General features: G+C 43.0%; 1 protein-coding gene across 7 annotated transcripts in view; it reads left to right on the forward strand.

The window, feature by feature from the left end:
- szt2 (SZT2 subunit of KICSTOR complex) overlaps window positions 1-24,421 on the forward strand; it is a 421,207-nt gene that overhangs the window by 298,500 nt on the left and 98,286 nt on the right. For 5 of the 7 annotated variants that reach the window (XM_033622785.2, XM_033622790.2, XM_033622788.2 and 2 more), the window contains exons 56-59: window positions 12,132-12,262; window positions 13,568-13,615; window positions 16,086-16,207; window positions 20,943-21,128. In XM_033622785.2, the coding sequence (XP_033478676.2) occupies window positions 12,132-12,262; window positions 13,568-13,615; window positions 16,086-16,207; window positions 20,943-21,128 (487 nt within the window). The remainder of the gene's footprint in view (window positions 1-12,131; window positions 12,263-13,567; window positions 13,616-16,085; window positions 16,208-20,942; window positions 21,129-24,421) is intronic. The other 2 variants (XM_033622786.2, XM_033622789.2) reach the window with 2 other exon arrangements.

Genomic DNA, 24,421 nt, shown 5'->3' on the forward strand with positions numbered 1-24,421 from the left:
TAGTAACTGGATGCTGTGTTGTCATATATAACGTTATAGCCCATGTTACATTAGAGGCAAACTAAAAATACCTGTCCAGCAGAAAGTCTGCAACCATCTTGTCCCTTTTTAGCTCAGGATGAAGCTGCATCAGTCTACACCATCACTCGAAAGCAGAGCCGATGTTGACCCGAGTTTTGGCTCTTTCAGCCTCGAGTTCTCTCTTAGTGTTAGCTTTTTCTGCTATATTCTTTCTTTTGCCAACTGATTTCCCTGTTGGAGTGGCTGGAGGTGAAAGCGGTGGTCCGCATTTGTCTGCCATTGTTACTGAGATAAGTTTATATCCACAAGCGTCCCTGTTACTAGTTTATATCCACAAGCGTCTCTGTTACTGGTAGACTGTCACAGACTCGGAGGCTGGAACTATATGAGAATGGTATAATTATGAGTTTTTATTTCTGGTGTAATTCACTTACATTTTAGTGTGCCATCAGCTTATTAATAGCATTTTAACCTAAACAAAGAAAAGCATAAAATTTCCAGAAAGGCAAGTGTTGCGTTAATGCATCTTGGACATCAGTTAATCTTCTACTTACTTAACTACTCACAGTAAATGAAATTTTAACCAGGGGTGACCAAACTTTTGTATGCCACTGTAACTTTGGATCAGACATTTATTACAAAATTTTCTTTTGGCACAACTAGCTAACTCATTGAACAATACAGTACAAGTTTTTTTTCTACTCAGTCCAGTGCAGTTCCCTTTCCCCTGCCAGAGAGACAACAACAATAAAAGTCTGAATTGCATCAAGATTAAAGGTGTATCAGCATAGAGATAGTGCAGCTGCAAAATGATTGAGCCCTGCCATAGACAGACAGGTTTTGATTTAGGACTGCACGATTTCAGGAAAACGTGATAATGTTGTGGAATATTGCGTTGACGATATGACTCAGGATAAATTAACAAATATTGAAGTTTACAATTATAATGTTTTTCTGCTTCAGATTGGCCCTGCTAACATAGACCCCCGACAAATGCACATTGTCTATGCACACTGAATAAAAAAAAAACAACGAAATGCAGTAATGTTGATAGGTTTTCAATTTAGTGAGTCTCTGGGACTCATAGGAGGTCATTTGAGTGGGTTAAACTATTGTTTGATGTTATATGGTTCTAATTATGGTTATATTCATGTACATTACATAAGTTTTAAGATTTTATCTAACTTTCAGACACATTTTTATGGAGATAGATTTGTTTCATAATTATGTGTGACCAGATTGACAATCTGTGTGTAAATGTGTAATCTGTAAATATAAAACACTTTCCACAAATACAAAAAAAATATTTGTAAACTCACAAAAATATTTTGCAAGTATAAAACAGATCTGCAAATATACAAACACATTCCACAAATAAAAAAAAATATCTGTGAATACATTAAATTAATTTGCAAATAAATGAAAAGCATTTGTGAATATCTTCCTAACATTTACAACTTTCCAACAGGCATTTGTGAACTCAGTTTTTATTTGTGAATCAAAAAAACTTTTGTGGATCTTTTTACACACACAGAGTTTTGAAACAAACTTTCCGCCGGTCCAAACGAAAATGAACTCGTATCACTCGGCCATTTTTGGATAGCACGTGATCACCCAGCTGATGACGTCATTTCTGCATGTCAAAGAGCACGCAGTCTTTCTATGAGCTGTTTTTGTATTCTTGTTTTTTTAAATAATCAGCGATAAGTAACATGCATTCATTGTTTTATGTTAATGTCATAGAGTGATACTCACTGACATTATTAATGTACTAATAATATGATGTGACTCTAAATGTCTAACTCTTAAACCCCATAATTTTCTACTGATTACACTAGCATTGAAAGGTTGTGGAGAGATGTCTGGATGTCAGTCACCAGAATCTTCTACCGTGGCCCTCTTTACAGGTTGGATGGTACTGACTTCTGGTCTATTTATGAAGTATAAAATGCTGCACCCTGCTTTTGTCCCCCAGCCGGCAACATGAATGTTTACTGTTGCCACGGCAACAGATGCCGTTTCAGTAGCTAACGTTAGCTTAGCGCAATCTACATATCAAGAATGAACAATAAAACTACAATACGACATTTCTAAACAAAAACAGCTACCAACACCAACAGCTGTTCTATCAAAGACCTTAACCAGGGTGTTGCCACTTGTCATATCTTACAACAGTTATTGTAACCTCACTGAAACTATGTAACCTAACTAAACACAGTGCGGTCAGCACAGACATTACAACTACATTACTAAGAGTACACTAATAAGATGTGAAGTGCTTTGTGACTTGAATCCTACTCGAAAGAATAAATGAAAAATATAAAGGATGAGTTGGTTGATAACTGCCAACTGAAGAAGCAGCCAAGCCACCGTGCCTTTCATACTCAAACAGAAATGTATACAAAAGTGTGTGCCAGATAATATACATAGAACAAATAAACACACACTAATACTCACTGTATGACATTAACATAAAACAATGAATGTACGTTATTTATGGCTGATTATTTAAAAAAAGACAACAAAAAAAAAACAGCTCATAGAAAGACTGCATGCTCTTACTTTGACATGTGGAAATGACATCATCAGCTGGGTGATCACGTGCTATCCAAAAATGGCCGAGTGGTTCGGACCGGAGGAAAGTTTGTTTCAAAACTCTCTGTGTGTAAAAAGTAAATCCAAACGCATAGAACTGAAATCCACAAATGTTTTTTCGATTCATAAATAAAAACTGAGTTCACAAATGCCTGTTCGAAAGTTGTAAATGTAAGGAAGATATTCACAAATGCTTTTCGTTCATGTTTATGTATCTTTTATTTATTTTTATTTAACCCATTTTTAACCAGGTTAGTCCCATTGAGATCAGTGAACTCTTTTTCAAGGGAGACCTGGCCAAGACGGCAGCATAAAAATTCCAACACAACAATGAACAGCAAGGACATAAAAAACACAAACATAAAAGATACTCACTAAGATATAAATGATTTAAATACCTACAGGCATCGACAAGTACCAACCAATTCATTCACCACTGTACTTATGAGACCTTTAAAACCAGACATAGGGACCAAAAACCTCAGTTTCAATACATCTTGCAGGCCGTTCCAAGTGAGGGGAGCAGAGACCTTAAAGGATTTCTTTCCCAATTCAGTCCGTGCACATGGGACAGACAATAAAACCAAATCTTGCGATCTCAGACTATAACTACAGTCAGAACTCTGAGCAATCAAAGTGCAAATGTACAATGGTAGTTTACCCAGAATGGCTTTATAAATAAACAAATACCAGTAACTGAGCCTACGCATAGTCAAAGATGGCCACCCAGCCCTGGAGTAAAGAGTACAATGATGAGTGAGGCCTTCACAGTTTGTAACAAATCTCAGACCACTGTGATATACAGTATCTAACATGTGCAGACAGTGTGCAGATGCATTCATGTACAATAGATCACCATAATCAAGAATCGGTAGGAAGGTAGCAAAGATCAGTCTCCTTCTGGCCTCCATAGAGAAGCAGGACCTGTTTCTGAAATAGAACCCTAACTTCAGTCTCAGCTTTTTTAAAAGATTTTCAACATGAGGTTTAAAAGAAAGACCATCATCAAGCCAAATACCGAGATATTTAAAACTGGAGAAACTTTCTAACTTTTTTTCCCTGGGCAGAAATTATGTGTTCTCAGGCTTTTTACTAACATTTGAAAAATGCATTACCTTAGTTTTATCAACATTCAAAACCAGCTTAAAAACATCCCGCAGTTTGGCAAGAGCCTCAGCAATGGAGGGACCAGCACAATAGATCACAGTGTCATCTTCATAAAAATGAAAATAGGCTCCATCCACATTACAACCTAAAATATTAATATAGATAGAGAATAACAGTGGACACCATTACACCATTAAAAACACTTAACCAATCAGAGGAGAGCCCATCAAACTGGACACATTAAGATCTTTCAGAGAGGTCGTTCACAAACCATCCTACTGCCTGGTCAGACACACCAATATTAGTCAACCTCTGTTTCAAGACGAGATGGTCAACATTATCAAAAGTTTTGGACAGGTCAATAAATAGAGCTACACAACTCTGCTTCTTATCCAGTATGCCGATGATATCATTCACCACCTTCATTGTCACAGTAATAGTGCTGTGTTGTTTTCTGAATCCAGACTGATATTTAGATAAAATGTCATTTTTACATATAAACTCCTTCAACTGTTCACTAACAAGTTTTTCAAGGATCTTAGCCAGAACTGACAATTTAGAAATGGGCCTATAATTAGTTAATAAAGTGGCCTCCCCCCTTTTAGTAGAGGGAGGACATAGGCTGACTTCCATATTTTGGGAATCACATTGGTGCTTAATGTAAGATTGAAAAGTTAAGTAAGATGAGGTGCAGTAAACTCTGCACCTGTTTTTAGAAAGAAAGGTTCGAAGTTGTCAGGACCAGCAGGTTTTAGAATCCAAGTTACCTAGGGCTTCATACACCCCATCAACACAAAAGGGAGAAAAACAGAATGTTTGATTTGTACCAACATAGATCAGATCAAAACCTACGGTATTTGCATATGTAGACGTGGACACAGAATCAAACAATGAACCACAGGACACACAATGCTCGTTAAAAGACTTCAACATAGAAGACCTATCTGAGATAGTGCCAGAGGCAGTGGAAATGCAAGGGGGTAACTCATTACAACTTCCAGGCAGATAGAGCTTTAATGACTTTCCAAAATTTTCTTGGATTATTCAAATTCTCAGTAGTAGCTGAAAGATAGTACTCAGCTTTTGAGCTTTTGATTTGTGATGTACAGTAATTTCTTAGCTGCCTAAAACAGTACCAGTCAGCCTCAGACCCTGTCATTCTAACCTTTGCCCAAGCTTTGTTTCTCTTGTGTAGCAAATTAGATAACTCTGCAGTAGACCAGGGGTTATGCCAGCCCTTCACCCTGTATTTACAAAGAGAAGCATGTCTATCTATTATTTCCTTAAAACCATTTGAAAAAGATGTCCAAGCGATTTCAGCATCATCTATCAAATAAATTTTGTCCCAATCAAAGTGAAACAAATCCTTATAACGATGCACGGTTTACCTTTCAGAACCTTTGTGTCTCTAACTGTGGATACAACACAGTGGTCACTCACATCATTAGCAAATACTCTGGCTGCAGAGTATTTGTGAGGAACATTTGTCAAGGTCAGATCAATTAAAGATGATTTTTCAGGAAATTTATTATTAGGATGGGTGGGACTATCCACAATCTGAGTAAAGTTCAGTGAGACGCAGAGATTTTTAAGATCATCAGACTTAGAAGTTAACCAGTCCCAATTTAAATCGCCAAGTAAAACTATTTCCTTGTACTGAAGCTGGGACAAAATATGTGCCAATGATGACAAGGATTGATTAACAGCTGAGGGGGGGTCTATAACATCGACAACCATCACAAGGAGGCCTTTAGACACTTCAAAATTTAAGTTACATATCAATTTTGAAACCAAAATATTTACATAGAACTTAGACTTCACATAAATGGCAACACCACCGCCTCTCTTAGGTCAGTCCGTGCGATATACATTGTATCCATTTATGGAGATGTCCGTGTCAGGGATAGCTTTGTTAAGCCCTGTTTCTGATACCACAATGACATCAGCATCAGTTGAAACAGCCCAAATACAAATAAAATCCATTTTAGATAAAAGACTACGCACATTTAGGTGTATAATGCCCAAGCCAGATCTTGACTGCAGTCAGCAGGAGTATCAAACTGACTGCAATTATTCGGACCCGGATTTGGCTGCACATTTCCTGATATTAATAACAGCATAAAGATAAGACATATTCTCTTTTTAACCGCACATGAAACACCCTTTGCCTTACAGTATTTAACTAGGCCTAACAGAGAGTGATCATAACTCAAAAATAGTCCTTTAGAACCATAATTGATGGACACCGAGCAAAACAAACATAATTGCCCACCCTGGTAGGCTCAGATAGAGCAGAGCGAAATAGTTCATGAGTCACACTTGATCCTTTACAAGGGACGCACACTGCTGGTGATGAGACAGGCTCAAGTTCACTCCCAGGTAAAAGAGTAAGCTCGCCATCCAGGACAGTCAAAAAACAGAGTAAGACAATAAGGGATGCCATATTTACCGGGCAGAATGACATTAAGGAGCGTCAATAATCCATGCGGTGGCTGGACAACAAGTGTCGGACAAAATCCTCGCAAGGAGCCTCAATGAGTGCGCAAACACACACACAGACCCTTGTTCACAATCCAGGTAGTCCACGGAGAGTGTGATGAATGAATGTTCACCACAAAACCCAAGCCAGCCAGATGGCGTGGGATGAGTCGGGCAGAGAAAAGCCTCACTGTGTCCGCAAACACACACACACAGACCCCCATTCACAATCCAGCCAGTATACGGAAAGTACAGCGCATAAATATACACTGGAAAAGCCGAGTAGGCTGGGAGGAGTGGAATGAGCCAGGCAGAGATGGACACCTTAGGCCTAGTCAGGGACCCAGGTACGAGCAGGCTCACCAGCAGATGACTAAAACAATAGGCAGAAGACAATCCAATTTAATCCAGCCACGGTATGCATATGACTCCAGAAAACGTTCTCCAGGTAGAGCTCAGGACAGTTTCCGTTGTGCAAAAGATTCAATGGACATTTAAAAGACATTACAAACTTTAAACATAATAAAAACGTAGCGACGTGACACTGACAGGTAGATGTGCTGCCATCTTTGCAGATCCGTTTTATACTTGCAAAGTATTCTTGTGAATTTACAAATCTTTTTTTGTATTTGTGGAAGGTGTTTTATGTATACAGATTACACATTTACACACAGATTGTCGATCTGTTCACACACATAATTAGGAAACAAATCTATCTCCATAAAAATGTGTCTGAAAGTTAGATCAAATCTTAAAACTTTCTTTACAAAACCACATACTGTATATGTATCTTTATATAGAGTCTATGTACAAAACATTATACAAATGACACATGTTGAGCTGAGTTTAGTGAGCACCGAAATCATCTACCGAAATCATCTTAGGTCAATCAGAAATGAAGCATGATTGTGATTTGTGATAATCCCATAGAAATAGTTTGACTTTAGATAATTCATAAAAATTCCAAAAAGTTACTGTATAAGTTTAATAGTTAAACATTTTGAGAAATAAGCAGATGCTCTGTCATTATGTTTTCTTTCACTCATTGAGACTATGACTCAAACAGGAAACAACAGCAAAACTGGTCTTAAGCGAGATATACAATATGTACGATAAGAAAATGGCTGCTGTCGGTGAAAACATTTTTTTCAATGTGGTGTGTTCCCTGGACGGTAAAACATCATCAGGTCATCATTGACATGAGTCAATACAATATTGATCAGTAGCACAATCATTTTGTCACAATGTAGCATTATCAGGGGGGAAAAAAACCTGTCATCTTACCCCTCTGAGAACCGTCACCTTATCGTGGTGGAGGAGTTTGAGTGCCCTAATGACCCTAGGAGCTATGCTGTCTGGCGCATTTTGCCACTGGTAGGGTTTCCCATGGCAGATTGGTTCTGGGCGAAGGGTCAGACGAAGAATGGTTCAAAAGACCCTTCATGATGGACAACAACAAGAACTTGTGTACCCGGCCCGGAGGGGTGCTCCGGGAGTATGGGGCCCCGCCCTGGAGCCAGGCCTGGGGTTGGGGCCCGCGGGCGAGTGCCTGGTGGCCGGGCCTTTGCCCATGGGCCCAGCGCGAACCGCTACATGGGCTCGTCCCCCTGCAGGCCCACCACCCGCAGAGGGATCCAGAAGGGATCGGTGCTTTGTGGATCGGGCAGCAGACCAAGGCGGGGGCCTTGGCGGTCCGATCCTCAGCTACAGAAGTTGGCTCTTGGGACATGGAATGTCACCTCTCTGGCGGGGAAGGAACCGGAACTTGTGGAAGAGGTTGAGCACTACCGGCTAGATATAGACGGCCTCACCTCGACACATAGTTCCGGCTCTGGAACCCAAGTCCTTGAGAGGGGTTGGACTCTCTCCTTTGCTGGAGTTGCTCCAAGTGAGAGGCGGAGGGCCGGGGTGGGCTTTCTGATAGCCCCCAGACTCTCTGTACGTTGGGGTTCACCCCAGTAGACGAAAGGGTTGCTTCCCTGCACCTTCGGGTCGGGGAACGGGTCCTGACTGTTGTCTGCGCTTATGCGCCGAACAGCAGTTCAGAGTACCCGCCCTTTTTGGAGTCCCTGGGACGGGTGCTGGACAGTGCCCCAACCGGGGACTCCATTGTTCTTCTGGAGGACTTCAACGCTCACGTGGGCAATGACAGCAGGACCTGGAGGGGCGTGATTGGGAGGAACGGCCTGCCTGATCTGAACCTGAATGGTGTTCAGTTATTGGACTTCTGTGCGGGTCGCAGTTTGGCCATAACGAACACCATGTTCAAACATAAGGATGTCCATCGGTGCACGTGGCACCAGGACAGCCTAGGTCGCAAGTCAGTGATTGACTTTGTAGTCATATCATTTGACCTGCTGCCATATGTTCTGGACACTTGGGTGAAGAGAGGAGCAGAGCTGTCAACTGATCACCACCTGGTGGTGAGTTGGATCAGATGGCAGGGGAGGACGCCACGCAGACCTTGCAGGCCCAAACGAGCAGTGAGGGTCTACTGGGAACGCCTGGCGGAAGAACCTGTCAAGATGATCTTCAACTCCCACCTCCGGGAGAGCTTCGACCGCGTCCCGAGGGCAGAGGGGGACATTGAGTCTGAATGGGCCTTGTTCCACTGTGCCATTGTCCAAGCGGCTGATGCGAGCTGTGGCCATTCGCGGAGGTAATCCCTGAACCCGCTGATGGACACCAGAGGTGAGGGGAGCCATCAGGCTGAAGAAGGAGGCCTACGGGGCATGGTTGGTCTGCGGGTCTCTGGAAGCAGCTGACGGGTACCGGCGGGCAAAGCGGAGCGCAGCAGCGGCAGTCGCAGAGGCAAAAACTCGGGCATGGGAGGAGTTCGGTGAAGCCATGGAGAAAGACTATTGATTGGCTCCAAAGAGGTTCTGGCAAACCTTCCAGCGCCTCAGGGGGGGGAAGGCGGCAACTTGCTCACATTGTTTACAGCGGGGGCAGGGAGCTGCTGACATCAACTGGAGACATTGTCGGGCGGTGGTAGGAATACTTTGAGGAGCTCCTCAATCCCACCAACACGTATTCCATTGAGGAAACAGAGCCGGGGGTCTCGGGGGCGGGTCGTCCAATTTCTGGGGCAGAAGTCGCAGAGGTAGTGAAGCAACTCCGCGGCGGCGGAGCCCCAGGGGTGGATGAGATTCTCCCTGGATATCTCAAGGCTCTGGATGTTGTAGGGCTGTCCTGGTTGACGCGCCTCTGCAACATTGCGTGGACATCGGGGGCAGTGCCTCTGGAGTGGCAGACCGGGGTGGTGGTCTCCATCTTCAAGAAAGGGGACCAGAGGGTGTGCTCCAACTACAGGGGGATCACACTCCTCAGCCTACCCGGTAAGGTCTACTCCAGGGTGCTGGAGAAGAGGGTCCGGTCAATAGTTGAACCTCAGATTGAGGAGGAGCAATGTGGTTTTCGTCCCAGACGTGGAACCATGGACCAGCTCTTTACCCTAGCCAGGGTGCTGGAGGGGGCATGGGAGTTTGCCCAACCAGTCCACATGTGTTTTGTGGATTTGGAGAAGGCTTACGACCGTGTCCCCAGGGACATCCTGGGAGGGGTACTCCGGGAGTATGGGGTTGGTGGCTTGCTAAGGGCCATCCAGTCCCTGTACCGAAAGAACGCGAGTCTGGTTCGTGTGGCCGGCAGTAAGTCGGACCTGTTCCCGGTGAGAGTTGGACTCCACGAGGGCTGCCCCCTCCATTGAACAGTGACCATGACGGTTTGCAGCCGAGTGTGAATCGGCTGGGATGAGAATCAGCACTTTCGAGTCTGAAGCCAGGTCCTCAGCCGGAAAAGGGTGGATTGCCCACTCCAGGTCGGGGGGGAGGTCCTGCCTCAGGTGGAGGAGTTTAAGTATCTCGGGATCTTGTTCACGAGTCGGGGTAGGATGGAGCGGGAGATTGACAGGCTGATTGGGGCGGCGTCAGCAGTGATACAGGCGCTGAAAAGGGAGCTTAGCCAGAAAGCAAAGCTCTCGATTTACCGGTCAATCTACGTTCCAACCCTCACCTATGGTCACAAGCTCTGGGTAGTGACCGAAAGAACGAGATTGCGAGTGCAAGCAGCCAAAATGAGTTTCCTCCGCAGGGTGGATGGGCTCAGCCTTAGGGATAGGGTGAGGAGCTTGGACATCCGGGAGGGACTCGGAGTAGAGCCGCTGCTCCTCCACATTGAGAGGAGCCAGTTGAGGTGGTTCAGGCATCTGGTAAGGATGTCTTCCGGGCGCCTCCCTTGTGAGGTGTTTCGGGCATGTCCAACCGAGAGGAGACCTCAGGGCCGCCCCCGGACACGCTGGAGGGATTACATCGCCCGGCTGGCCTGGGAACGCCTCGGGGTTCCCTCGGAAGAGCTGACGGAAGTGGCTGGGCTTCTCTGCTGAGGCTGCTGCCCCCGCGACCCGGACCCGGATAAGCGGAGGATGACGACGACAAAAAAAAAAAAAAAACAAAAAAAACACGGTGCATTCCCTGAATGTTAAAGCACTGTCGGCTCTGACATGAGTGAATACAGCATCTGCTGTCACAGTAGATTGCAATGTAAGATAACACAAAGGTCTTTTGTAATATCTTACATATTCGTGAATTAGGGTGAATTTTATGAACATTTAAATACAAGGTTATTGTCAACTGGCGGTCTCCAGGGACCTCCGTGCTGCCCAGCTGTCTTTACCAGGAAACAGTGGCGCACTGACCTTCAGAGAGCCAGGGATGAGAACGCGCAGGCAGGCGCGCAGGCAGGCGGACAGGTGTCAGATCTGCGCAGACCGCCACAACAAAAACACCAACACATCATGGACAGTATAATAGTAACATCAAAAACAAGTCTCACTGTTAGTGTGTTTTGTGACATGAGAAATTCTTTAAAAACTATTAAAGTCACCAGACGTCACTGTTACAACACAACATGCAGCGTGTTAATGCATGACACATGTTAATATACTACAGTTTTTATCGCAGTTCAAGCTGTCTTTTGTGATACCTAAATTGTGCATGGTGATATCGCAATGAAGGTAAATTTCAATATACAGTGCAGCCCTGTTGTGAGGAATTCCTCCACCTTGTTTTGCATAAGTGCTTGTCTGGTGAGAAGCAAGTGAGGAATTATGTCTTTATTGCTGCACTAGTTATTCCAACTGGTTGTTTGAGATAGGACATGTCTGTTTGCAGTCTTTCATGAATCAACAGTAATGTTAGGAGACCACAGTGCAGTGCAGAAGCAGAAACATTTTCCACATCAGGAGACCAAAGGGATCAAACCCACAAAATCCCTGTTGTCCAACTGTAGAGAATCTTTAACTATGTCACATCACTTAATTCTTACACCTGTGCAACTCAATGTCCTTATAGGTCCCTTATTTTGCACATGTTCAGGTTCATAGTTGTGCTTTGGGTTTCTACTAGAACATGTTTACATGAATTAATGTTCAAAAAACACATTTATTTTTCTTATACTGTCTGCCTGAATATACCTGTAATTACCTTCTGTCTGAAATGCTCTGTTTTTCTATCTTTATAGGCCGCTTTACTGAAATTTCATTGCTAGGCAACAGCTTGGGTCCATGCTTGCTTCCTGTCAGCTGATGGCATGAAACGTTCTAACAGGAAACACAAAAGGATCCATTTAAAATGTTTATGTTTCAAACGCTCTATAAAATATAGTTGTGACATCTCAAATTCAAAGAAATCCTGACAGCTCATTTAAAGGCACAGGTCATGAATACGAATTGTGTGCATTTCTCTGTGGACTGAGTGTTTTGTTACTTTCACAGTATTTATAGAGCACCTATACCTGCTTTATTTTTAAAAAGACATGGAAATCTGACTTTTCACAATATGGGACCTTTAATATCTCAGACCAGTACTAGTGTTACAACTGTGTCTTATGTATCATCATAATTTTTTTTTCTGTCTCTTAAACCTTTCTAGCTCTCCCCCATCTGGAGACATATTTGTACCATTCCCTCTTGTCCAGAACCTCAGCCAGCCTCCAGATTCCACAAGGAGCTTCATTCTCATTGGCCGCAACTTCCACCAGTGGCACTGTAGCACAGAGCAAGGTAACTGCTGAAGCCAGTGTCTCTGTACATTCACAGCTGTCACTCAGAGATAATTTAGTTGGTTAAAAAAATACAGAGACAGACACAGATAATGGTGCACTGGCTAATTCCTAAAGACAATGTCGTTAAAGTGATAATGTAGTTAAAATTGAAGTTAGATTATGACAGAATGTGGTGGTGAGCATAAAATGCAGGAAATTTCTCATCCAGTTGCTTTTCTCCTTCAGACCTTTGTTCTTTGTTGGTGAGTTATTTAGATGCTATTCTTACCAGCCTTAGAGCGGGTCCCTCAGCACAGTCATCACCACACATAATTTTATAAACAGAGGAGTAAAAAGAGATTACTTACCTGTAAATACAGCTGTTTTTTTCTGTGTAGAATCAAAGCGCCCAAAGTCCCGATATCAGCTTTCCAGCTTTTCTCAAACCAATCACATCAAGGTCACCAAATTATGTGGTGGAGAGACAACAACAGCTGCCGGAGATCCTTCCAATAAAGACTTTAATTAACGTGTAACAAAGGCCGAGTCAGTCCGCAGAGTAGCTGAGTCATATTTTTTGAGAGACAGGCATTTATATAGTCAGGCACGGATTAATGTCAGATCTTGATCCATGGTCTGCATACACACCAATATCAACCACTAGCTGCAAATCCTTTATCTTCTTTGTTGTGACATATTGTAGTCAAATACAAAAAATAAAGTGCCATAAATTCCTGGCACTGTCCAAAAAACAGAAGATCTCACCCCTGAACTAAGAGCTGCCTCGGAGCAGAACACTGTGGTGTAAACACCTTCCCAAACTGTTAGACGTTACACAAGAGTTTAAACACGTTTCACCCTCCACTCCAGTGCTGCTGAATGTTACTTTTTTGGTGTATTTATATAGAGATACCTACCTAAGATGAAGTGGTATTTATCTTTGAATAAAATATACCACATGACCCCAAAATAAATCCCATTATCCAGAGGTGCTGCCATGGATTGATGATTAGAAAGGTCTATATTAGTGTATGACAGTGTGTTAAGACTTAAATCACCTTATATTAGCAGCATGTTGCTAACTCCTGTATTAACCTAATTTGTCGTGTTGAGCAAGAGGTGGAAGCATGAATGTTTGTGTTGAAGCTTTCAATATGCTCTCCCTGCTGCTGCTCTTTGTTTCTGTGTTTCTTTTGTCCGTGCTAGCAACTGTCTAACATGACTGCATTATTTTGCAAGTGTCTGCTTACATCAGTTTGCGTCGAGCTGTGTGTTTCACTGTCCATGCTGCCTTGCTGTTTGTCCCATCTCTGTTTGCCTCCAGAAGACAGTTCAGATGAGGAAAACACCGCAGTGCTAAATAGGTTCACACGTAAGTTTACCTCTGAGCTTCCACATTGATGCTGATGGGATGTTTGCAAATGCTGCTTGATAGAAATGTAGTGCTTAATATATAATTTAGATTTTCTTGATTAAATATATCCATTAGTTAACATACAACCCATCTTAAAAGTGGACAGAAAGCAAGTAGCTTTCAAACTCTAAATCAATTCCAATGGCTTTAAATCTTTTAAACAGAGACATCAGTCTCTATTTTTATGAATCAAGGTATAAAGCACAAAGATGATGCCAGTTAACATCATCTATAGCCAATGCTGACTGGTGCTTTGGCCAGATAAAATGAGAAACTTCATAGGACACAGGTTATATTAGCTTGTTAATTAATTGATTGAATTAATTAATTGATTTGACAAGTAACTTGATGAGAGATCAAAATGATCTTTTGGCTGCTGTCAGGTTAACCCGATCTCTGCACTGAGTGGACTGTGTGTTTTGCAGTTTCAGCTGATTGTGTTGCATCAGCTTCAGGAGTTGTCCAAACCAGTAATTTAGGCTGATCAACTAAGATTTGAATAAGGACCTCCAGTGTCAATATTTTATGAATGAGCAAACTGTTGACATGCCGTGAAATGTGCACAATTAAAGAAATAGGTCATTCATAACCATGATTTGCTACATTTTTTAATAAGTTAGTTACTTATTTTACAAACGTATAGATGTGAAATGTTAACAGGCTGCCATTCTCTGTAATGGCAGTGATTTGAGATTTCTGTGTTGAAAAACAATAAAGTTACTGAATATTGAAATGGATCGTATTACACTTTTATGATGGTCCCTAACTACACACGTTGGACAGATGTTCAGTTCATTGTGCTCTCAACTGCATTGTCAGGTCTTGATATGGGACTATTGAAGATAATAGCTGCGAAAAACAGCGAATATCACATATTACCGCTTTGCGGTCACCTTTCACACCTATGTATTACATATATATTACAATTATCACATCAGGATGTCATAATTACAAGATCTTATATCCTAATTATGAGATGAGGTGTCATTATATTTTTTTTAAGTGAATGCAGTGCGCTTCCATACAAAGCTGCACATTGTGAATTGAGATTTTAACTCAATATTTTTTAAAATATGTCGTTTATTATTTTAATTACTTACAAAAGTATGCCCCTAAAAAAAATGTAAGCGTGGAGTCTTGATACTATCATGATACTATCACCTGTTATCAATTAACCTGTGTATCTGTGAAATATTTTAAACTGGGTTTTTTGAGCATCCCACAACTTTCCCAGTCTTTTTTGTGTATACTTACCAAAACACAATAACGTTTATCAGTTTGAACACTAAATATCTTGTCTTTGGACTGTATACAATTGAATATAGGTCAAAAGGATTTGTAAATCATTACATTCTGTTTAAATTTATGGTTTACACAGCGTTACAACTTTTTTGGAATTGGGGTTGTATATAGATAATGTAATCTGAATTTTGGAATGCAAAGAATAAACACTCCATGCTTTTTCTCGCCCACTTCTCATGATCAGCTCATTTTACAAATGGCTGGAATTTCCAGTGCAGTATAAGGCCCCGATCACACAGAAAGCATTTTTCACATTGTAAAACTAGAGGCGCACCACACTGCCTTTTTTAAATTTAAGATTAAATGCCACTAGTAAAACACTGCTTGCTTTTTATTGTTGCGCGGGTGACAACAAATCATGCGGGACATGGTCTCAATTTGCGTGACACATGAAAAGAGACAGAAAGGCTGTGCCGCGCAATGTGGGACGTCTGGTCACCCTAGTGTGGGTACATGAGACCTTAAAATAGAGGGTGGATTACAAAGAGTACCACCAGTTGGTCCAGGAGCTTCACCTCCATGATGGCCATTTCCAGGCATTTTTAAGGATGACAGTTTGACAACCTGCTGTCTATCATTGGGCCTTGCATCACAAAAATGAATACTAACTACAGGGATTCCATTGGTCGACTGGATAATGGTAAAAAAAAAAAAAAAAACAAATGACGTGGGGCGCTTTTCTGCTCTGAACTCTTCTGAGTTTTTTCAATTTGAAGAGTTCAGAGCGCTCTGGCAAAAACGGCAGGTGCCTAGAGTGCAGAAATACGAGGCACATTGTAATGCAAAAACAGCAAGCAAGGACTTACTGTTTTGTCTAGTCGGTATAGCTTTTCTTCATTTGTCAGCCAAACCTTGGAGACCTTGCAGAGAATCCTGGGTAATTCAGTGAGTTTGGCCTCTGGGCTTATAAAGACCCAGTGAGCAGTTCCCCAGTGAATGAGCCAATGAAAATTATTTACATGTAAAAAGTAGATCTCAAAGCCCTGGTACAGTGTTGTCCTTAGAACAGATGAAATAATGTCTTGACGGTCAGTAGGGATTCTGTTTAAGGACATGCCACAGTGATCTGTCTGCCTTTACTCATATTGCTTTGCAATTTCACTGAGTTTTGCTCTCCTCTTCGCAGCTCATAAGGGCTTCCAGCGCTTCGATGCACTGGAGCAGAGTGATTGGATAAGTCCTAGCCAGGCTGGGGCTGGCCTGGCTCCCCGCCAGAGGTTCCTCTTCATCAGCATCCTGGACAAAAAGGTGACTTGGCATATTGAAGCCTCTGTATTGTGAATGTCCCTCAGGCCAAGTGAACGAGACAGAGTTCTTACAACTTAAAAAGGTCATGATCATTTAGCTACCTACATCCAGTTGTCCGTCTGCATGTAGGTACAGTTAAGGTCAAAATGATTAGCCCCCTTTATGAAATCAAACAAACCCCTAAACTTTTCCATGAAAACCACCATAACCAAAAATGTTTATAGTTTAATTGCTTCCAAAAGAACAAAGACAAAATATCCACTAAGCTTGATTAAGATATTTTACTGATGAGCTGAATTTAATTGAAAAAAAAAATAGTCAATTAATATTAATAGTCAATACAGTGTTTCCCATACATTGACGAGACTATGGCGGCCCGCCATAGTTTATTTTCCCCCGCCATAGTCTCCAAAAATCGGCCAGATATAAAATGCCTCTGGTAAATGAACAACACTCTGTAGCGCACCGGCTGGAGCGCGGCGTCCGTCAAAAATAGACCTGGCCCGTATTTTTAGCGGAGTGGAGCGCCGAGCCGCTTCTAGGCTGCGGCTAGGACGCGCTGCGGCACTTCTGGTGGAGCAGCTTACATTGACTTGAATGGCCGCGATTAGCTCCAGCACCCACGCCTCGGCCAGCTCGCGCACATGACGGATCCAGTGGGTTGCCATAAATGGGCCTGTCCCAGAGGCATTCAACTACCAGAGGGCTTTTGAATTCTCCTTTTTGAAGCCGTGTAAAATTAAATGCTCTGATTCAGGGTGCCGCAGAGAGACATCCCTCAATTGGGACCCACGGTATGATACCAGTGAAAGTATCTCGGTTCTGAGTAGTATCAGGATACCACAGCGAAAATGAGGCAGATGTGCCTTTTGTCATTTATAAAAAGATAAATCACTTTTCTATAATACATCAATGATATTTCAATGGAATAAATTACTTATTGACTTATTCATACTTCAAAAACAGCATCAATAAGTGATTAACATAGGGGGGATCAAAATAGAATAAATAAATGAAATAAAAATCAAGAAGCCACCCTCCTCCCCTGACAAGTCCCTTCGTAAGTAACGAACAGTCCCTAAAGTGCAGTGAGGTTTGTGGACACAAAGAGAGAAATGTGAACGGCTCGTTTCTCCTCTGATACACCGCATACTGTGTGCCGCCATGGCTCAGCTGTTCAGGTACTTTTCATGACAGCAAGTTATTCACCTGGAGCCGGACTTCTTCGTCGCCGGTAAGCCATTATAATGCGCTGCCGTATTTGACAGGAATACGTATTCCTGTCCGTGTCTGTGACCCCCGTTCAACCCACAACCGGGATTCGCCGTTTAGTTTCTGCTGCTGGTTGAAATCTGTACTCGCACAGCGTGCTGAATGATTTATTTTGCCCGCACAAAACTATTTTTAGTCGCAAAAGCGAGTGCGGTGACGGACGGAGTAAAATATCGCCACACTGCCGACATTTTACTCTGTCCGTCACCATCCCTAAATAGGAGCCTTCCCCCACTCCCCACTCCCCCCTCCCCTCACCGCTGCTCTCCTCACTATACTGGCTGCTGCGCTGTGCAAGTGCACAGATGTCTTAGAGTGGTGGTGCATTTGCAAAATAAATGTTTTGAAGGAGCAGCAGCGGCGTGTCGCCGCTGCTAAATGAATGTAGCGGAAACACTGATCGATCAGTGGTTTATCCATCAGTGTACGTTAGTAGGCTACGCACATAGACGTTGGAACTAGGGGTGCGGGGGTTGCGGCCACACCCCCTCCCATCCGCCCACTCGCACCCCATCAGCTTCCCTAAACTCAATTTGTCTGACTTAGCCTACATTTAGGCTATCTCTTTCATATCATTAATGCATAGATCTATGCTTTTGATGTGCAGCCTGCCTGACTACATACAGAGGCCCTGGACCTGCTGCGCTCAGAGGTGGAGTTGCATTTTGATCAGGAGAGACTCTGCGTAGCTGCAGGGTGAGAGCAGGCAGTTCTTGAGGCGGCTCAGGGGTAACGAGTGGATGTGGGTTCCCCGGAACTGACCCCCTTTCCATGAGAGCGGCTAATAGAGCTTAGATTGGGCCCAAAAAATCCAGCCCGACCCGACCCGAGCCTGTGCACGTTATGTCCGGGACCGTCCGGCCCGTCCAATTAACTGTAATTATGGGCCCAAGCCCGATTTAAACCCGACATTTTTCAGTAAGTTGGCTGTTATAATTAAGAGTATTAAACCACAATTCTTGTTATTTGAATGACAGAAATATCGGATCTTAATGAATGGCGCAACACGGAAGCATGATTATGTAATAAAACAGGTGTTTATTTTAGGATCCAGGTGGTGAAGGGCTGTGCGTGCACAGTGTTCCAACAGGGGACAGCCCTCCATTCTGAAACCCTGCCGTTCCGAACCACCCCCACTCCGAAATTGATTTTCAAGTCCATATCGAGTTTCCTGCATCAAACACTGCCGCCCACTCTCCATCACTCGCACAATTCTGAAATTCGTTGTACTACAAAAGCTTGAAATGAACGTTCAACTCATTGTTTTTTATTGAAAATGTCACTGTCTTCATTTATTATGTATAATTTCGCTTGCAGCAAACACATTTAAAGGAGACACTTGTCAAGTCTTTTTACGCGCGCTGTCTGGTGCTGAAATCCCCGCTGCAGCCGCCGCTCCTGCTGACAGCAGACCGAGGGAGAAAAAACAGACATTTCTTTGCTCTGTGCTTCCAGAAAATAACCAGGGTTAGGGGAAGAAAGACCAACAGTCTGTACAGCAGTACCACTGTGTTTGCCAGGGCATACCAGGCTGTGTGATTATGCACAAAGATTGGTTTAACGCATTGGAGCAATTTCATACAATTTCGGACATTTAACGTGATAAACTAATTTCAATTCAACATGGTCATTTGCTTAGAGGATTCAGCTGAAGCATAATGAGTGTTATATGTCATTAAGATGAAGTATTTGGTTGTTTTGTGGTTAATTATGCACATGATCCGTTTGACTCCATCATGCGGCCCTGCAGACAGGGGCAAAAGGATCTTTGGAACTTTGTAAACACGGTTGGCATATTTTGCCATCATAACTTGGCTCTCAGAATTCACCAGATTGATGCCTTTAAATCAAATAAAGAAAGTTCAGACCCCCCGCCATAGTCTCCAAAAATCCTGTGGGAAACACTGCAATAGTGTAATCTTTCTGACTCACAACTGACAACAACTTCTTATGGTTGTTCCTTACTAGGTTGGCACATGTCTTGAGGGGTCATAGCCCTTTTTCCATGGCAATTGCTCCAGCTCATCCAGATCGAGTGGTTTTCAAGCATGAACATTGACCTTGAGCACCTGCCACAGGTTCTCAAAAGGGTTGAGAACTGGGCTCTGATAAGGCCACTCCAGGACCTTGATTTTGGTGTCCTACAAAAACTTATTGAACAACTTGGGTGTATGCTTCACATCATTGTCTTGCTTGAAGACCCAGTGGTGATCTAAAGCAAGACTGGTAGCAGATTTCTTTACATTAACCTTCAAAATGTCAACATAGTCTTCTGTCTTCATGATCCCATGCACACGAACAAGGTTCTCTGTGCCTGAAGCAGCAAAACAGCTCCACAGCATTGTGCTCCGACCACCATGTTTAACTGTGACAACTGTGTTTTTTGAGTTGAAGGCCTCTCCCTTCCTTTGCCAGACAACAGCAACATCCATGTGTCCAAACAGCTCAGATTTAGTCTCAACAGACCAAAGGACAGACTTCCAAAACTCATTCCCATGTTTCAAATGTTCATGGGCAAACCTTACTCTGGCCTCACAACAGTCTTCCTCGAAACATCAAGTCCAGAAGAGGCCAGTTCAGCAACAGTCGTCTTGGCAGAGAACCAGGGATTATTGTTGACATCTCTGACTATTTTCCTCTCCAAAGTTTGTGAAATCTTGCACTGTCGACCATGCCCAGGTTTGTCTCTAACAGGATTTGTCTCCTTGTGCTCTGCAATGATGCAACATACAGCTGTTCTAGACACTGTGAAACGCTTGGAAATAGCAGTGTAGTGTACACCTTGAAGATGAGCATCCATGATCTTCTGTCTGAGTCCAAGACTGATTTCTTTACTTTTTGGCATAATAAAATGACTTCAAACCGGGAATCTAAGAGTAGTCCCTCTCAATGTAGTGTTTAAGTGCCACTAGCCCTGTTCACTGGAGTCCCTTAAGTAAAGTTCAATGCTGACTTCTTGCTCAGGTGTGTTTTGAAAGCAAAAAATCACATTGGGGCTAACAATTTGGACCACAATTTTCACTAAAATTGGTATAACATACATAATATACATTCCAAAATGTATCAAATGGGGGCCTTAACATCGATGAATGTTTTACTATGTAAAGTTTTATGAATGATGCATTGGGCAAAATTTTAGGAAGATGTTACTTGGCTTCTTGGGGGCTAATCATTTTGATCTTAACTATAGTTATTTGTCCAGGTTTTGACAAGTCTATCTTTGAGACAGACAGCTGAGGACCACCATGTTGAAGGGCTTGGACAAGTTATATCAGCATGTGAGGCAGTTATTAAATGGGGACCGTTTCAACCCTCTGACCACCTGTCTTACTTTTTAAAGCTAGAGAGGCGCAGTCATAACATAATTTGTGATGCCTAGACTGCTCTGGTGTTTACATGCTACAACTTGTGTAAGTGCAAGCATCTTATAGCTCTGTTTAACTTGTCATATGTCATATCGTAGGTGACTCTGTACAGCTATAACTGGTCTGTGGACCTGGGTGCCTCTCTGAACCGTGAGCTGGTCCGCCTTGTCAAGTGGCAGAATGCGAGGGCTCATGTTGTCCGCTGCCTGCTCAACCAGAAGATGGGCCTCTTCCATCACTACTGCTTCTCTGATACACCCGTCCATGAAATGGACTCCAAGCAGGTAAAGACACTGACACAGTTTCAACAAGTCAACAGCACAACAGGATGAAAAATTCTGAAAACTGGCCAAGCTATGGTTACATTAGCTTCATTTCATAACGCTGCATCAGCAGTCACTTACTTGTTTCTTTGAAATAATTTATAGTGGAAATTGCTACAGTTTTTGTAGTAATGGAATATATCAGGATTAGGAGTAAAGTTTGACAGTTGTAGATGCCCAGTTAATTTCTGTTCTGTCAGTAAAATGCGACAGACCTGAGCAGAACTTTTAAGATGAAATAAGATTTTCTCCGTCAGCAGTCACTACCGTACCTCACAGACAGCATGTTAGACTGCTTTTCCAGATGTGCTGACACACCACAAATGTGTCACTAAAAAGTAGCGGCAGTGCCTTCTGTTTCACTATGGCTTAATACAATGGGGGTCGGGAGCTGCTAGTTCAGGTGGAATCAGCCTGTCAGGACAACATCTGGATTCATACCACTGCAGAAGGTAGCAGGTCCCAGGGCAGATTTCATACAGCTGTTGTATCCTGGGGAAGAATCTCAGTGACTCCCACACAAGTGATGATGTCACTACCTGTACAGCAGCCTGTTTAACATGTGCTTCTTATAGTAGTTATGATGTTTCTACACTCAGTGTCGGAGGTAGAATCATCTACCTGCACTTCTGTTGCTTCTACTTGTACAATGATACAACATTTCTAACCTTAGTGGTGAGCTGCTACCGAGGGGGGTGATGTTTTCTTTTAACAATGATGTGTCTTTGTATTCCTGTCTCCTGCTGTGATACATTACATTACACTGACCGCCAAAAACACATCAGTGAACTACAGTCACCATCATTTCTTTCATGTATCAAGACGGCTTCAGTAAGTCAGTACAGTCCCTCACTGAGAGTTCTGTTCCATCACTGCAGTGTAGATAAATGATCCTCTTCAGAACTTTCTAGTAGAATTTGTGACCTTTGTGATTTCATCAAAGTCAACTAATTTTAACTAATTACCGTTCACAAAACTACAACTCCCATGCAGTTTTAAGGAGCACTACAGCGGTTGTATGTATGTCATCATGAATCTGTCTCACTTATTTTCTATCACTTTGTCTTTGTCAAATCAAACCAAATCAAACTTTATTTATATAGCGCTTTTCATACATTAAAAATGCAACACAAAGTGCTTCACAAGATAAAAAACAATGAAAAACACGCCCCTCCCACCCCCACATATAACACACACACACACACACACACACACACACACACACACACACAGAGCACTCACTAACTGTCAGTATAGTAACATGGCAGGGCACTGAGGCACCAGGTGAGGAAAAACCACCTATGGGGAGCCATCCACACCAAGTGGCGCCACAGCCGACAGTCATAAGGAGCGCCACCACAGAGACCACCCGAACCCAGATAGACTGGGGTGGACTCCACACCTGGTGCGGAGCCCCCCCAGTCCTCCAGGCCCCCCATGAGGAAACACTGGAGCTAAAAACTAAAAGACTAAAAGACAACGTAGGGCTGGGCGATATGCCCTAAAAAAAAATCTCCGATTTTTTCACAACAAATCCAATTCACGATTTAAATCGATTTTTTCCCCTCCTACTTACAAAAAAAATTGTGATTGGCAAGAGGCAAGATGGCCGCATAGTGATTCTTGCCCGCAAACCTCCCGCAGTTTTCTTTGATAAATTTACTAACTCACCTGATCTCTAAATTAACGCTGGTGACTGCTTTACAGTGAGTTTATCTAACAGAGGATTGAACACAGCCAATGCCTCGTACAACCAAAAACCCTGTTAAAGCACAAACTTCTGCGGAAGCCACGCCAGACATGGACACGCCGGAGTCACTGGCTTCAATGATAGAGGACGCCTTGGAAAAACACTTTTCCCGAGCTGAGACGAGCAACAATGAGCACTTTGCACGGATGGAATAGAGATTTGATTCTCTACAAACAGAGCTCTCCTCGCTGAGAGAAGAAACCCTGGCATTACGGGCTGACCAGTCTGCTTTGCTGAAGCGCACCGAAAAACTTGAGCGTACCACGGCCTCTCTTTCTAATTCAGCGTCGGCTACTGACTTTAAGTTGGCAGATCTGGAAGACCGGAGTCGCCGCAATAATATATGCTTACACGGATTACCTGAAGGACATAAAGGAACGAATGCACGTCAGTTCCTCATTGAACAGTTTTGCCTGTGGTCTCCCTCCCTAGCTGATTCTCCACCTGAGATCATGCGAGCCCATCGCATTGGCCCTCCCCGGAGTGGTGGCTCCAAACGCTAATAATGCGGTGTCTTCGCTACACGGACAGAAATCGCATTCTGAAGGCTATGAGGGACTCACCGGTTGAGGTGGCCGGTAAGTAGATCCGCTGCACACCAGACTTCAGTGCCTTCACCAGAGGGAGACGCAGAGCCTGCTATCCGGTCATGGAGAAAGCTCGCCAGGCAGGTTTCCAAGCTTTCCTGTTATATCCAGCAACGATCAAGTTTTCAAAGGGACACGAGAAAAACGTCTTTGATGATCCCTCCAAAGCGGAGAACTTTCTCAACAACTTAGCCAAATGAGGGGTAAGACTGATGTTAGTTGGCTAACGTTTGTTTAGCGATCATCTGATAGCCTACTAACTGTGCTCATAGCGTAGCCTATATATTTTTTTTTCTTCTTCCTTATTCTCCTCCTTTCGCTTGACATTTCAACTTAGAGGACGTTCATTTTCGTTTGCGTTAACTGTGTGTGGCGTGACAACAGATAATTATTTGTACTGAGGAGCACTGTAATGCCACACTGTAAGGACGAGCAGTCCACGTTGTTTTTGTTTTGGTATCCTGCCGGTCACGTGACCAATACGGAACACGACAAGGACTATGGGAGATGTAGTTCCCTCCTATCTGCTCGTTTCTCTCCCTGAAAAGGGCGATATTTGGCTAAGTGAAAGGATACAGTCCTATAGGACTGCTGTTTACTCATTTTTCATGTGTATCTGGATGTCTTTTTATTTATTTATTTATTTTTTTCTCTAGTAATGTATACAATAAGGTGTTGCAAACGGGAGGTGGGGCAGCTGAGGGACTTTCTTCCTCAATGATTGCTGATCTTTTTTGGGGGGGTGGGGGGGAGCAGAAGGGGATAGGTGTGGATAAGATGCTTTACCTTATCCTGCTTTTTTGGATTTGCGGGGGGGTTAAGGTGGGGAACATTTGGACATTTTTTCTCTCACATTTTAGTTGGTTATTGAAAGGTTTTTTTTTTTCGTTTGGGCGGGGGAGAGGATGGCTATGTGT

Source organism: Epinephelus lanceolatus, chromosome 6 (assembly GCF_041903045.1).
Source record: "Epinephelus lanceolatus isolate andai-2023 chromosome 6, ASM4190304v1, whole genome shotgun sequence".
Taxonomy (NCBI): Eukaryota; Metazoa; Chordata; class Actinopteri; order Perciformes; family Serranidae; genus Epinephelus; species Epinephelus lanceolatus.